Source organism: Xyrauchen texanus, chromosome 50 (genome assembly GCF_025860055.1).
Source record: "Xyrauchen texanus isolate HMW12.3.18 chromosome 50, RBS_HiC_50CHRs, whole genome shotgun sequence".
NCBI classification, from domain to species: Eukaryota; Metazoa; Chordata; class Actinopteri; order Cypriniformes; family Catostomidae; genus Xyrauchen; species Xyrauchen texanus.
This window is the reverse complement of record NC_068325.1, coordinates 11,479,671-11,495,552: the sequence shown is the minus strand read 5'-3', so window position 1 is coordinate 11,495,552 and position 15,882 is coordinate 11,479,671. Positions and strand designations below refer to the sequence as shown.

The 15,882-nt window shown below is 37.2% G+C and overlaps 1 protein-coding gene across 3 annotated transcripts; it reads right to left on the bottom strand.

Annotated features, from left to right (window-relative positions):
- Positions 1–172: 172 nt before the first annotated feature.
- hdgfl2 (HDGF like 2) lies at positions 173–14,798 on the bottom strand. Of its 3 annotated transcripts, none has more exons than XM_052124049.1 (16): positions 14,630–14,798; positions 13,990–14,066; positions 10,250–10,388; positions 9,972–10,142; positions 8,799–8,921; positions 8,540–8,608; positions 8,264–8,447; positions 7,987–8,071; positions 6,483–6,786; positions 6,231–6,361; positions 6,080–6,147; positions 5,892–5,962; positions 3,493–3,594; positions 3,173–3,326; positions 2,911–3,034; positions 173–1,265 (listed from the first exon to the last, which is right to left on the bottom strand). In XM_052124049.1, the coding sequence occupies exons 1-16, from the start codon at positions 14,699–14,701 to the stop codon at positions 1,136–1,138; spliced, it is 2,004 nt and encodes a 667-aa protein (XP_051980009.1). In that variant the 5' UTR covers positions 14,702–14,798; the 3' UTR covers positions 173–1,135. The 3 variants fall into 3 exon arrangements, with proteins under 3 accessions (XP_051980009.1, XP_051980007.1, XP_051980008.1); XM_052124047.1 differs by having other exon boundaries at positions 175–1,265; positions 8,264–8,450; XM_052124048.1 differs by having other exon boundaries at positions 177–1,265; positions 2,911–3,031; positions 8,264–8,450.
- Between the last annotated feature and the right edge of the window lie 1,084 nt (positions 14,799–15,882).

Genomic DNA, 15,882 nt, shown 5'->3' with positions numbered 1-15,882 from the left:
AACTTGTATTGAACCCAGAATATTCCTTTAAAGTCAGAAACTTTAATCTGATTACAAGACATTAAAATAGAACATGCTGCACTACTTTTGTACAAAAATATTACATTAGTTAATGACACCCATCAGTCTTCCTGTATGAAAAATTGTAGCTGATGACATAATTACATTTTTAATACTGTTGTTATTCAACCTCACACATTTTCAGGAGTGATTTCAGAAACATAAGTATCTTTGAAATGGCATACTACTATCATGGATGTACCATACGTATATACTGTAGTATGCACCAGGCAGAACATTAGTATTTTATTCCAAATATATCCAGGGGTGCGCTCCATGTGGCCCTTGTTTAGAAACATATTCAAAATTGTGGCCATCATGCAGATTTTTATTCATCCTTCAAGGATACTTAAAAAAAAGCTTGGACTACGTTACATAGCACTAGAAACATGTTTATAATATGCATGATAAGCATGTTTTACGACATACAAGAAAATAATAGCATTTTTAGGTGAACCCATTTAGGTTTTTTTCCCTAATCAATATGCAGATGCAAATTGTTAACAGACAACCAACAGAACGTCTACAGGATTTAGTGAAAGTCCATAGACAAAAGTTATTCAAATCCATACCAGACAGAGGCTTAATGATGATAACATTTCACGATCTCTTGCTGAATGGCTTAATTTATAGTGGGTGTTCTTGATCAATGCAAAAGCAGATTTCTTTTTTACATTTTACATTTTCATAAAAAAAAAAAAAGTTTCACTCATAAAAGTCAGCTACACAGTACAAGCACAAGTCTTGAAATACATTTGGGCTTCAATGTTTTCCCCTACATGTCTGTGCGGCTCTAAAAATAAAAGTTTCTCCCTCGGTTGAACTAATGTGGTTAGTGCGGAATCATTTCCACATCAAACATTCTATTAAGGCTCATCTGCCTCATGACGTCTTTGATTCAAAAGTGCTAACAATGTTCATATCAAATTTTATGTACAACACGAAAACTCATGTAGCTCACAAAAATCGGCAGACAAAACGTAACACAAATGAATGAAGGAAGCCAGAGTGTGTTTGTAAGTTTAAAAGAGGGATGCAGTCCAAAATCCATGTATCACTATCAGCAGTTCTCCATTCAGCTCTCATCAGACATCTGGTCTTCCTGTTCTTTGCTGTCATCTTTTACTGCTTCTGTCTCTGCCGTTGGATCGGGATCTGTAGAGTCATTGAGTGATTGCTGCTCTGCTGGGCTATCTGGATTAGGCCTGAAACACAAATACATACAAATCCAACATGAATCCCAATTTGCATTTCATTCATATTATACTGTATGTCAAATTACAATTAGTGCATCCCAAATCTTAGTATGCTGTAAATAGTACTTCAGTTGTTCTTTTGTTTTGCGCAAGAACGTCAGAACATCCCCTATTATTTGTTGAAAAACAGCATAAATATGCACCAGACGGACATCTTTGACCATTGCACCACGTCCCAGTCAATTGTTTTTTCATTTTTTCCACACAGTTTCAAGTTGTTATATTCGCTAGCTGCATCTAAAAAAAAATTTGTGCAAGAATGCCTCTAACTGTCTGAGAGGTTGCATCTCTAAATTCTTCCCCTTTAAAGCATCATCAAACCATACAACCATCAAAGCACAGTTTTGTAAAAAAAAAATTATGTTTTCTACAATTAATTTGAAGACAATTACTGTCTGACCTTTTACGCATAATCCACGAGTCTCTGTTTATTTGTTGAAAAACAGCGTATATATATATATATATATGCGCTAGACGGATGTCTTTGACTTGCGGCACATTTTGTCTGGGTTATTTTTTCAGCGTCTAGCACCATGTTATTTAGACACTGTGTCAAGCTGCGATCTATTCTATAAATTGCGTTGCATCTAACTTTTTTCTGCAGGAACGCGTTTGGTGTGAACATCCCTTTTTATATGTTGAAAAACAGCATAATACATGGCAGACGGACATCTTTGCCCATTGCGCCACGTTCGCAGTTGATTGTTTTTTCACGATCTCGTGCAGGAGCGCCATGTTTTGTTTTGGACGCAGTGTCGAGTTTTTAATATTCGTTTGAAAACAATCGGTTGGATCTGTTACGCTTAATCCATGGGTCTCTATTTATTTGTTAAAAAAACCAGCATAAATATGTGCTAGACAGATGTCTTTGACTGCTGCGCAAAGTCTTGCAGTTATAGACAGCGTGTCAAGTTGGTATTTCTTCCATCCGTTGAGCGGCATATAACATTTTACATTTGGCGTGAATGGACCCTTTTATTTGTTGAACATAAATCGACATTTTTGACCATTGCACTACGTTCTGCAATTTTTTTCCAGCATTATGCGCAGGAGCACCACGTTTTTTTTAGATGCAGTGTCAAGTTTATTTTTCTTATATTCGTTATGCTGTGTCCAACATTTCTTTTGCAAGAATGCACTCCATCAGAAAAGCTCCTAAAAGTCTGACAAGATGCGCCTCTAAATGTATCCCCTTTATAGCATCTCCCCTACAACCATCAAAGCATGGGCTTCTCTGTTTATTGGTTCAATATCTGTCAGTTATCCTATTTATTGTCTGCACTTATCATCCATATATATGTCCATGAAATGTGTCTGATCGGTGTCTGGTGCACATGTCTATAAACTGTTTTCTATGGACATCTAAGATGATCTGTTTATTTCTTACATCCAAAAATTCTTTGGGAGAACTATAAGTGAGTTGCACATGAATCTGGCAATGGAGATATGCTTCACCCTTTCACATTAGCAGAAAACGGCAAATACAAATTTAGCCAAAGATGTTGGAAACATGTCCTAACATAACAAATAAATAAATAAATAAATAAATAAAATGTTCAAAGAAAATAAAAGGCAATCTCTAGACAATCTTCACCTGATGGTGTTTGGGGATTTGTTCTCATCCTGTTTCTCTTGGTCTGTGGGTTTTGAATTACTTTCAGAATCAGAAACGTCTTTTATCTCATTCTCCGACTCCCCGTTCACCGGTTTGGAGTCTGCTGGAGGGAAGATACAATGAAAGGTCACTCAAAATGAAGGTAAATTATCCTGGCATTAAACACATTTAAAAATAATAATAATAATTACTTGAACTAATGTAAAACAGATAGTTTGTAAAACTGTTAAGCGTATTTCACCTGTGTTTTCTGTGTCTTTTGCAATGCATTCTTGGTTTTTTTCATCTGGTTTTGGTTTACTGGACTCGGTCTTGCCAACAAACTGGAGTTTCAACTTGTTGTAGACATGAGAGGCCTTTTCCATAACTGCACTGCTTGCCTTGTACCGGCGAATCTATAAGACAAAACACCGTCAGGACACTGCATTTGTTAATGTATATGATAAATTTTATACATTCAAAATTAAATTCTGAAAAAGACAAAAATATTTACTTTTATACAATACATAAAGACAAAACGTAAGACACTTAAGTGTGGCTTTAAGGTTAATTTGAGATTACCTTTTTGAGTGTGGCAATAACATCAACATTTTTCTGTAAGATGTGAGAGGTCACTTGTACAGAGCCGAGCTCCTCCAAGGCCTGAAGACACTTCTCAATATCCTGAAGGGAAGAAGAAAAAAAAAATGACACTAGGGGATTGACACTCAAGGAAGCAATAACGCATTTGCCATAAACAGAACAGCATTTTTCCATTTAGAAGTCATTAGAATCTGTTGTTGAAAAACATCCAGGAATTAGAAAAGGTTCAAAGAACAAAACCCGAAAACAAACTAATTTTATTGCAGTATGAAATAGATAACAGGAACAAAATCCCTTCAAATTTTCCCAGTTTGTGTGCTAGTAACCAGTTATTATTTTGTTGTGATTAATTTTTCATGAAACCAAAAATTGTTTCAGTGTAGTTTGAGAATGACACCACTTCCCGACACCCGAATACGATTTTATTGTCCACGTTCACATGGTTACCATTTGTAGAGAAGCCCACAGAGAGTAAAAATGCTCAGAACAAACCCAAATTAAAAATATTTCGTTTCTAATAACTTACATTTAGTCATTTAGCAGGCACTTGTATCCAAAATCACTTGGGACACAATTAGGAACATATGGTAAGCTAATAATATCCTTAGTATCACACTACTGGAGTAGTACAGAAGTTAGAGCAGAAGAAAGACACAGAATATATATATATATATATACACACACACACATCCATACACACTCACTGAGCACTTTATTAAGAACACCTGTACACCTACTTATTCATGGGATTATCTAATCAGCCGGTCGTATGGCAGCAGTGCAATGCATAAAATCATCCAGATACGGGTCAGGAGCTTCAGTTAATGTTCACATCAATCATCAGAATGGGGAAAAAATGTCATCTCAGTGATTTGGACCATGGCATGATTGTTGGTGCCAGATGGGCTGGTTTGAGTATTTCTGTAACTGTTGATCGCCTGGGAGTTTCATGCACAAAAAGTGTCTAGGATTTACTCCGAATTGTGCCAAAACAAAAAAACATCCAGTGAGCGGCAGTTCTGTGGATGGAAAAGCCTTGTTGATGAGAGAGTTCAATGGAGAATGGCCAGAATGGTTGGAGCTGACAAAGTAGAGTAGCTTCTCTGTACATTTGTAATGAGCAGAATAGCATATCAGAATGCACATGTCAAACCTTGAGGCGGATGGGCTACAACAGCAGAAGTCTACAAGGGGGACTTTATTAGGACCATAGTGTTCCTAATAAAGTGCTCAGTGGGTGTATATAATTTTTTATTTTATTAATAAATATAGAACAGAAGTGCCTTATGTTTATTGACTGCTTAAATGCTCATAGAAGAAATGTGTCTTTTTGAATGCTGAGAAGGTCTCAACAGATCGGGCCCCTACCCGACATTCCACCAATAAGAAACAGAGAATGTGAATGATCTGGAGAGCAACTTAGTGCCTCCTTGCAATGGAACCATCAGGCTCATTCTTTGATCTAATCACGAATTAGGTAAAGAAGCCATTCGAGTCCTCTGCCATTACATTTACATTTATGCATTTGGCAGATGCTTTTATCCAAAGCGACTTACAGTGCATTTATTACAGGGACAATCCCCCCGGAGCAACCTGGAGTTAATTGTCTTGCTCAAGGACACATTGGTGGTGGCTGTGGGGATCGAACCAGCAACCTTCTGATTACCAGTTTAGTACTTTAGCCCACTACACCACCACCACTCCATTAATATGTATTCTACAAATCAATGTAAATACTTGTAAATAGTATAAATTATCATGTAAAAAAATATAATATATGCATTATAATATAATATTTGTTGATGGAATACATGGACTTTTAAATGTGACCAAAATGAAGAAAAACAAATAAAATATAAATGGTAAAATAAATATTTTCATAAATGTACCTAGTTAGAAGATCCACATTATACATGTATAATATATGAAAGCAAAATGGACATTACAACTGAATTACACCCCTATGACTTCGAATCGAAAGCTTGTGAATTGGAACAGAATCAATTCAGGAAATCTGTACCAATGCCCATCTGTATCAATTAGACATGCAAGACAGCTCACGTCTGTGTGCATCATCTGCATGTGCGCCTGGAGTTGACTGTCCTAAAGAGTAGCACAAAGCAGTCAAAGTGCAGCCTGTGGTCAAAATAGAATACTTTTGAAAGGATGGAGCGCTTAACTGCACAACATGAGATGGAATACAGCCTTTAGACTATTAAGATGCAAAAACCCTCTCTGTGAAGTAGCATTTATAAATTCATCCCCTTTTAAAAGCACCATAGCTAAATTTGCAAGATAGACTTTTTCGGTAGTTTATGGAATGCAAATGGTTTAATCAAAAATACTGAAACATGGGCAGTAGGGTTGTCAGTACTTACTGGGTTGTCAACCTTCAGTGCAAACTTGATGTCTGTGTGGAGCTTCTGTAGTTTCTCTTCAGGAGAGGGTTCTGAATTTAAATAGAGCAAGAGAATCCACAGTTTAAAGCCTGTTTGAATTACATTTTTAAAAAATTACTGAAAATGACAAATGACTACGGCATAAGAATGTTTTATGGGATTTAGACCTTTTTTCTTCTCGACTTTCTTCTCAGGTGGACGCACCGATCTCCTTTTTGGCTTCTCAGGCTTAGGCCTTTAGATAAAGAATGAAAAGTCCATTAGACTGGAGAAATCTAGTCTTGGCACATCAAACAGTAAATGTCCAGATGTTGTCACCTCGCTTTGTGCTTCTCCTCTGATCTCTGTGGCTTCTTTTCTTTTATCTGCCTCTCCTTTTTCTCTTTCACCTCCTTCCCTTTCTTTTGTCGCCCTTTCTGGCTGTCTTGACGCTTGGAAGATTTTTTCATCTAAAGAGTAAAAAGCAACATGCTCAATTTTGGTTATTACTCAATTTTGACAAAATGTGTAGTTAATGCGTTTTGCTTTTGCAGTATTGTATAAATGGTTAAGGGAATTATGATGGCTAACCTCAGAAGGTGGTGGTGAATCAGAGTCTGACGGTGCAGGGATGGGGGGAGGTGGCGGTTTCTTGGATTTTTTAAGAGGATGATCTTCCACATCTTCATCCGAGCTGCTGCTACTGCTGCTACTACTGCTGTCTTTCCTGACTTTGGTCTCCTTTTCCTTCTTTCTTTTCTCCTCCTCTTCTTTCTCTCGCTCCCGGAGCCGGCGGAGCTCCTCAGCTTCCTCCTTCTTCCTTTTCTCCTCAAGTTCCCTCTGTCGCTCTTCATCTTTCTTCTTCCAATCGCTGACACGGTCTGTCTCGCTGTCACTGTAAATAAAAAAGACAAACACAAACAGTCCCCTATGTGGTCTTCATCAATTCAAAAAATACTTCCAATGGATGTTCTTGCAATGAAGGAAAATTTATTTATTTAGTTTTAACGCCATGTCAGCAACTAGGCTATTCACATGGCAAACAAGTGTTCGTCACAACACATTTCCAATATTAGATAAGACACTTTAAGTTTATACAAGATAAAAACTGTAAAATCTGTTCAGATGGTACTTTTAAAAAATATCTATTAAACAAGTCTCTGTATAAAAACGTTGTCTGATAGTTCTAAAGGTTTTACAATTCAGTAGAATGTGCTTGATGGTCATAGGGTTTTGCCAAGATATACATATGGGAGGATCTTCACCAGTCAGTAAAAACGCATGGGTTAGTCTTGAATGGCCCAATCAGCATCTGGTAAACACTACTTGGTCATGCCTAGATTAAAAATTTTGAGTTGTAATTTCTTTTGATCCTGGGATTTATTTCGAATAATTTATTGCTGTTGCACTCATTCCATTCTGATTGACACTTATTGGTGATATACAAGTTTATTAATGGCCTGAGGTCCGAGGGTGGTATCAGACATTCTAAGATCTCCAAGTTTAATGCCCCTTTTGCAGCTGTATCTGCTTTTTCATTTCCAGCCAGACCAGTATGTCCCGGCATCCAACAGAGGATAATGTTGAAGCCCATCTTCTGTAATTGATGTATTGTAGTCAAGATGTTTATGATAATGGGGTGATCATTCTCCATGCATTCAAGTGCATGAAGGCAGGATTTTGAGTCTGTAGCAATTAAAAGGTTTTGTCCTCGGCCCTGCTCAATGTTTTCCAATGCCAGTAGCAGCGCTCGGGCCTCAGCTGTGAAGATAGAGCTCTGGTCTGGAACACGTATGCCGTATTGTTGGTCTCCAATCACTACTGCTGCTGACACACTGTTATCTGTTTTGGATGCATCCGTGAATACTGTGCTATGGAGTGGGAGACTACATTTCAGTACCAAGAATTCCTGTTGAAACCCATTGGGGAGAGTTTCCGCCTTTTTTAGTTGTGCCAATGCCATAGAAATGGTTGGTTTTTCCAAGGTCCAGGGGGGTACAGGCCAAAAATTTAAAATGTCTTATGTTGTCCAGATTGGTGTTCAAGTTCTGCAATCAAGGAAAAAAAAGACAAAGAAAAGAAAAACCACACTCACCTATCGCTATCTGAAGATGTAGAAGGCGCTCTCTGAGGAGCTGTTTTGGCTTTCCTTGCTCGTGGCTTTGGTGGAGGTTTCTCAGCTTGTAAATTGACACAAAAAGAAGAGTGTCCTTTAGCATTCTAATGTACTTGTCTAGGTTTCCTGATATCTGAGCACACCTCGGGTGAGGTTTCAACTCATTGTGATGCTCTTCAATGCAATTACTCATCCATTAAAACTAATAATATGTTAGGAGCATGCTGGGTTCAAGTTGTAAAGCGCACATTCTGACCTTTCTTGCGCCCTTGCGGTCCTTTTCTGCGAGGGGGAGGAGGTTCTGAATCAGAGTCAGATTTGGATCCAGACTGCGATTCAGATCCAGAAACGGCCGGTCGTGGCTTCTCATCTTCTGAGCCACTCGCGGCGGCCTTCTGATCAGACTGGGAGGCCGAATCTGAATCAGAGCCAGATGATGCCTTCTTAAATGGCACAAAAACAATACATTACCAGAAGTACATTGTAATAAATTGTGAACCTCAAAGATGTGCATCGATAGATCTCTTCTCACCTTCCCTCTACCTCTGCCAGCTGGCTTCTTGCCGCCTCGACTGCCTGCCTCTTTCTGTGGTGTGAAATCCTGGAGAATACATTAGTAGCTTAATACTACATTAATAACATTATTACAAAAATCTACCCAGACACCATTTTTGGAGATCAATAGCACAAAGACATTTAAATTGAACCCCCAAAGTAAAGAACCCCCAATTAATATAATTAAGCCAGTGTTTGTGCATTGTCAAGAAAGAAGGAAGAATACAGCAGAATACCTGGTCACTGTTTTTGCCAGAATCTGAGTCAGAACTTGGAGATGGTTCTGGTTCTGATGGAGATCCACTGTCCTCTCCATCTTGATTGCTGGGCGATGCTCGTGTTCTCTTCACCGGCGGCCTCTGTAAATTTAAAGACTGTCAATATTCCTTTATTTCAATTAAAAATATTCATACCAATGTGCAAGGTAATGTTCTACACACTTATGCTAAACACTGCACACTGATTATGCTACAATCACTAAGTTTGTTATCCTTATGTTAAAGAAATGTTCCAGGTTTAATACAAGTTAAGCTCAATTGACAGCATGTGTCTTAATGTTGATTATTGTAATGGGGGGAAAACATTTTTTATTCTGTAACATACCGTGAATCCTGACAAACACTTTTTTAAAACATCATCCAAATGAAAAATACTTTTTTTTTTATACAATAAAAAAAAATACATGTTTATATGAATGTTAATACAATAACTGATAGATAAATGTAGGATGGGATGTTTGTGTAGTTCCACATGAACAGGTTTTCTCTGAGAAGTTTTGTCTCTATTTCTTTACATTTAGTCCTTTAATGCTGCTACGGCCATCAAAGCGCCGCTTGTTCACTGTCGGACGTCAAAATCTTCTGCTGTGATCAATGTTGCTGTTATTATGCCTAATCCAGATGTTTATATGTGAGGTGCTATGGAGAGTATTTGTCTGAACACATTCAGCAGATTCAGTCGATGCTTTAATAAAAAGTTTAGCTGTAAAAAGACTTATGAAACTGTTGGAAGAAAAAAACTGGAACCAAGAGTTTTTAGCTGTTTTTAAAGAAAAGGAGGATTTAGAGTCTAAATTATTTTTGTGGTCATCAACATAATGCCACTAATCCTGTCGACTGAGCTCAACATGTTTTAAACCTGGAATATTCCTTTAATGTAATGTTTTGTCCTCGAACTAAAACTAAAATATTGCATTAAGAGCTTTGAAAGGACAAATTTACAGCAACTGAAAGTGGTCAAATGCATAATGCTTCAGTATGCCAGAAAAGAGATGACAATGAGGATATGCTGTTGACAATATAGTAATGCAACAATTCAGATCTACTCATCTGACAACTGAACATTGTTAGAGTGCATACTAATGGTGATCATGTTAGCCTTTTAAGTAAGTTTTTTTGGGGTTTGGAAACCTTTGCAGCAGGAGCTTTCCGCTTCACGGCTGCTTTTCTTTGATCTTCACTCCCAGAGTCGGAATCATCACTTGCTGTTTCAGCTTTGCTAGGCACCACTGCTTCTTCATCATCTTCTGCATCACTTGCTGCAGCAGGTTCATTGTCCTCGCTGTCAGACGATGATGCAGGCTAAACATATGCAAGCGAGAGGTAAAATGTAGTGAATCAGTGTTTACTGTCGTGAAACAATGTGTCAATTACAGATTATATCTGAGACAAAATCAAGTTAAATGTACCGCAGGTGCACTGTAAGAGGCATGAGGATTGTTTTGGATTTCCCACAAGCCTTCGTTGAACCCTTTCCTTTTGTTGGGCTTCCCGTACCGGTCTTGGTACTTTTCATACTCAAAAAGGTCTTTGGGTGCAAGGAATGCTCTAAATGGACAAAATAAAGTTAGAATCAGAAGTATATTTGATGAATAAATGTGTCGAAGGCATTCATCATGGCCTGGTCTAAGAGGGGCATTGCTCCCCTAGATTTTACTTGTGCCCCCTCCTAGTTGGACAGTGAAACGACCAAGGGTGATCTCCCCTCGCCTTGGCGAAAATGAGAACCTATTGCCCAACCCTTAAGGCCCCGGCAATCTTCATACAAAATTGAAGGACGATTGGGTGTGACATCATTTCAAACAAAATCTGCCCAAAACAAAGGTGTTTTTGCATTTCGTTTCGGTGGTTCGTACTAGCGTGTTAGCACAGTAGCGCCATTAGGCCTGTCGCGATTATGAAATAATCATCTGATCGCAGTTGTTTGAGATAACTGCGATTATGGTGCACTAGGGGTGGAAATCACAAGGTAACTGGCGATACAATATAATAGCGATATTTAGGTCATGATACAATATTATTGTGATTATTTATTTTTGGTGTATTGCGATATATTGCAATATTTCACTCAATGTTTCTCATACGTCTTCATCGAACTTAAGAGAACTGTTTCCAAATCAATAAATGCATTAAGTAGTTTACAAAACAAGGCCAGTTTATTTCCTAATATCTATGTACAATGCAAATGCAAATTCATAAGCATATAAGACCATAATGACTCCTTAATTCTGTGGTTAGACAATGAAGTTAGTCTTTATAAAAAATTAATTATAGTATTTATGAATACTAAACACTAGCCTAAACACTTTAAAAACATAATTTATTACAAAACAGTATAATTGATTTGACTTAAAAGGCTAGCCTATTTGATATGATACTAACATTTTTGTCAAAATACCTCAGTTAATGTTACTACTGTAAAATCTTAATACATTTTAGTAAGGGAAGGTGAATTGTAAAGCATGATAACCGCACCTTCTAAGGGACTGTTGTTGAATTCCTAGATCGATTTGGCAAAGAAACCCCCCCATCACCATAAAATTAATGTGGAAAACGTAAGTTTATGATATCAATATTTGGCGTGCAAATACTGATACAAAATCACAAGGAAACTATCATAACACTAAAATATTGCGCACATCAAATTCCAATCACATTTTAATGCCCAAATAAGGGCGGTTTAAGGCACGCTTGTGCATATCATTGTTGAACTCTGAGACTCTCACTGACCCGCACTGCAGACATCACCCCGAGCATCTCATGAATTGCATGTGAACTTTAATTACTTCTCAAGTGCTCTGATGCACACGCCATCTAAAGAGGCACGCACCAAACTCCCGCATAAAAATAAACAAGGTATAAACTTATCTTAAACTTTGACAGTGAACGTAAAGTGCTCTGGTTCCACATTAATTTAACAATCATATATTGGCAAATGTTCCTGAATCCTGGTCAGTGCAGGACTGTTCATTCATATTCTGTGTTAATGACATGCAGCGACACAGAGTCCGCTTACTCTTACTTTAATTATATAATCTCCACAGAAATAAATAATTTAGAACAGTAGTATTTTACTATTGAATACAATAGAATTTAGGTTGGCTAGGCTCCAAAAACAACAGTGTAAATGTAAAATGGACCGAGAATAAAGTTGACAAAAAAAGAGACATATTTATTTTTATTTTTTTCATGTTTTAAAGCCTTAAAGGTGAATCATATATCCCCATTTTATAATTTGATTTATATATTTGAAGATAAATATAAAAAACCTTAAGAAATATGACAAAATGTTTGACAATTAATCATGAAAACCAAACATGAAATGATAATTGGTGTGATGTCTAAAAAAGGCAATTCTAGTGCCACCTGTTGATACTTGAGGTCATGTCAATTTCAGTTTGTTAACCTGTGACAGTTGATCAAGCAGGGCATCGATTCGACATACTTTTAACATGGAATTCAAAGGCTTACAGTTGAAGTCAGAAGTTTACATACACTTAGGTTGAAGTCATTAAAACAAATTTTTTTAACCACTCCACAGATTTAATATTAGCAAACTATAGTTTTGGCAAGTCGTTTAGGACATCTACTTTGAGCATGACATAAGTAATTTTTCCAACAACTGTTTACAGACAGATTGTTTCACTTTTAATTGACTATATCACAATTCCAGTGGGTCAGAAGTTAACTGTCCCTTTTAAGCAGCTTGGAAATTTCCAGAAAATTATATCAAGGCTTTAGACAATTAGCCAATTAGCTTCTGATTGGACGTGTACCTGAGGAAGTATTTTAAGGCCTACATTCAAACTCAGTTCCTCTTTGCTTGACATCATGGGAAAATCAAAAGAAATTTAAGATTTCCACAAGTTTCATCCTTGGGAGCAATTTCTAAATGCCTGAAGGTACCACGTTCATCTGTGCAAACAATAGTACGGAAGTATAAACACCATGGGACAACGCAGCCATCAAACCACTCAAGGAAGGAGATGCATTCTGTCTCCTAGAGATGAAAGTAGTTTGGTGCGAACAGTGCAAATCAATCCCAGAACAACAGCAAAGGACCTTGTGAAGATGTTGGAGGAAACAGGTAGACAAGTATCTATATCCACAGTCAAACGATTCCAATATCAGCATAACCTGAAAGGCTGCTCAGCAAGGAAGAAGCCACTGCACCAAAACTGCCATAAAAAAGCCAGACTACAGTTTGCAAGTGCTCATGGGGACAAAGATCTTACTTTTGGAGAAATGTCCTCTGGTCTAATGAAACAAAAATGTAACTATTTGGCCATAATTACCATCGTTATGTTTGGAGGAAAAGGGTGAGGTTTGCAAGCCGAAGATCACCATCCCAACTGTGAAGCATGTGGGTGGCAGCATCATGTTGTGGGGGTACTTTGCTGCAGGAGGGACTGGTGCACTTCACAAAATAGATAGCATCATGAGGAAGGAAAATGATGTGGATATATTGAAGCAACATCTCAGACATAAGCCAGGAAGTTAACCTCGGGTCGCAAATGGGTCTCCCAAATAGACAATGTCCCCAAGCATACCTCCAAAGCAAAATGGCTTAAGGACAACAAAGTCAAGGCATTGGAGTGGCCATCACAAAGTCCTGACCTCAATCCAATAGATCATTTCTGACTCCGTTACACCAGTTCTGTCAGGAGTAATGGGCCAAAATTCCAGCAACTAACTGTGAAAAGCTTGTGGAAGGTTACCCAAAATGTTTGACCCAAGTTAAACAATTTAAAGGCAATGCTACCAAAGTGTATGTAAACTTCTGGGCCACTGGGAATGTGATGAAAGAAATAAAAGCTGAAATAAATAATTCTCTCAGCTATTATTCTGACATTTCACATTCTTAAAATAGTGACCCTAACTAACCTAAGACAGGGAAAGTTTTGCTTTCAAGTAAATGTGAAAGCATTTGTTTAAATGACTTTGGTTAAGGTGAACTTCTGACTTCAACTGTACATGTAATAACTGCAAGATGCTGCATGCAAAAAGTTCTATTACAGGCAGCACTGAACCTCATTAATGGCAGAAGTTGTTTTTTTTTTTGGTCTCTAGACATGAAATAAGACAAAAAGTAACTATACATTTATCATCAATAATGACCAGGTGCTCATTAAAGTTCAAGGATACCTACGTTTCATGAGTCCCAAAGAAGAAAATAGGAATTTTATTAGGTGGTGGTTTCACAGCCCCCTCTGCTACATCTTCAATCTGGAGAGACAGAAATACAGATTTGATTTTTTTTTTTTTTTAAATGACCCCCTCAAAAGATCTATATAGAAAGAAGGAGCTTTATAGAATTTCCTATAACAGTTACTGTGTCTGTAAAAATGTATTTAGATATAATATAAACACAAATAGATTCCTTTGCATACAAGTTGTTCTTTGCATTGGAAAACATGCACTTTATTTGAGCCTGAACCAAAACACTATAAACGTCCAAGCCCAAAGTGAAGTAAATATTTCTACTGTCCCAAAATAAATCTCAAAACGATTCCAAATGCATGCTTTACAAAATAAACATTGACTACGATCAAGCGATTTTAGCTGCGCCTATAGAGAAGTCTCATACATTCTATAATATGTATTACATATGTAATACATGAACTAAGTGGTTTGGAAAATAAAGGCACAGATAATACGTGTTTGTCTGCAGAATTTAAAATGCAAACGGAAAAACACAAAAGTAAAGCTGGTCATTGGGGCTGATGGGAAGGGGAGGGGGAAGGGGGGGTGTGTGCTGGATGCGTGAGCTCCCCCGTTGCAGCGCTCACCCGGGCCGGCCAGTGGGGATATCCCTTCATTTTAGCAAAAACAAGATCGCCGGGCCGGAAGTTGTGCGGCATCTTGTCGTCCCTCTATGCACCGCTTCCTCGTTTGGATAGTTTGTGTCCGTTCGCGGTCCGTTTTTCAGGCCGAACGTGAGACCCGCTTCGGATACAGTGCGCGAGGAAAGGCAGTTGGTTTCTGAAGCAGTTTCCGCCGATTCCATTTCTGACAGCGGAAGTCCCTCCTCCTTGAGGTCAATGATTGGAGGAATGGACTGTCACTCTATCTGTCTACCAATAGAAATGTACAGTGTGTACGCTGCTAAAGACTTCTATAAGACTAATAGTATTATAACTACATTTGCATTGACCTGATAATAAAATGACAATTTTGAAAATGGTTTCTATATTCATTCTAGACACTCGATATGAGGTCTTCATTATGCCACAAATCCTGCGAATTAAACAACACTTACAATATTTATACAATTAAAAAATACATTAATAATCATGGAATTGTATATATATATATATATATATATATATATATATATATATATATATATATATATGTAACTTAATTTTAAAACAATCATTTTATTGTTATTATTATTTTATTATTTAAAGCGATCATTTTAACGGTCACATCAAATTTAAAGGAATATTCTGGGCTCAATACAAGTTAAGCTCATTCGACAGAATCAGAAGCATAACATTGATAACCACAAAAATAAATTTGGTCTTACTCTTCTTTTTCTTTTCTTTAAAAAAAAAAAAAAAAAAAAAAAGCACAAATCAGGGTTACAGTGAGGAACTTGGACAATGGAATTGATGGGTCCATTCCGTAAAGGTTAAAATACAAATTTTTTTCAAAAGTATAGTCAAAAGACGCAAAAAAAAAAAAAAAAAAAAAAAAAAAGCGTTTGAACGAGTTTAGTGTGATGAATCACTTACTTACCTTTTTTGATGTAAAATAAAGTTAAGTAAAACTGCAAAAACTACGATTTAAAGAGCTTTATATAAAATAATACAGTTCAACCGAAGAACTAGTGTGAGTGCTTTTATGACATTAAAGGCCTCACATTTTCTACCCTCCAAAAATCGGTCCCATTTACTTCCATTGTAAGCGCCTCACTCTTTTTGATTTATTTATTTTTAAGAAAAGGAGGGACGAGTTGAAATAAATTAGCTGTAATCAAAATTATGCCACAAGAGCTTGCATTAAAACCAGCATTTTTCTTTAATTGGTTGTAATTGCA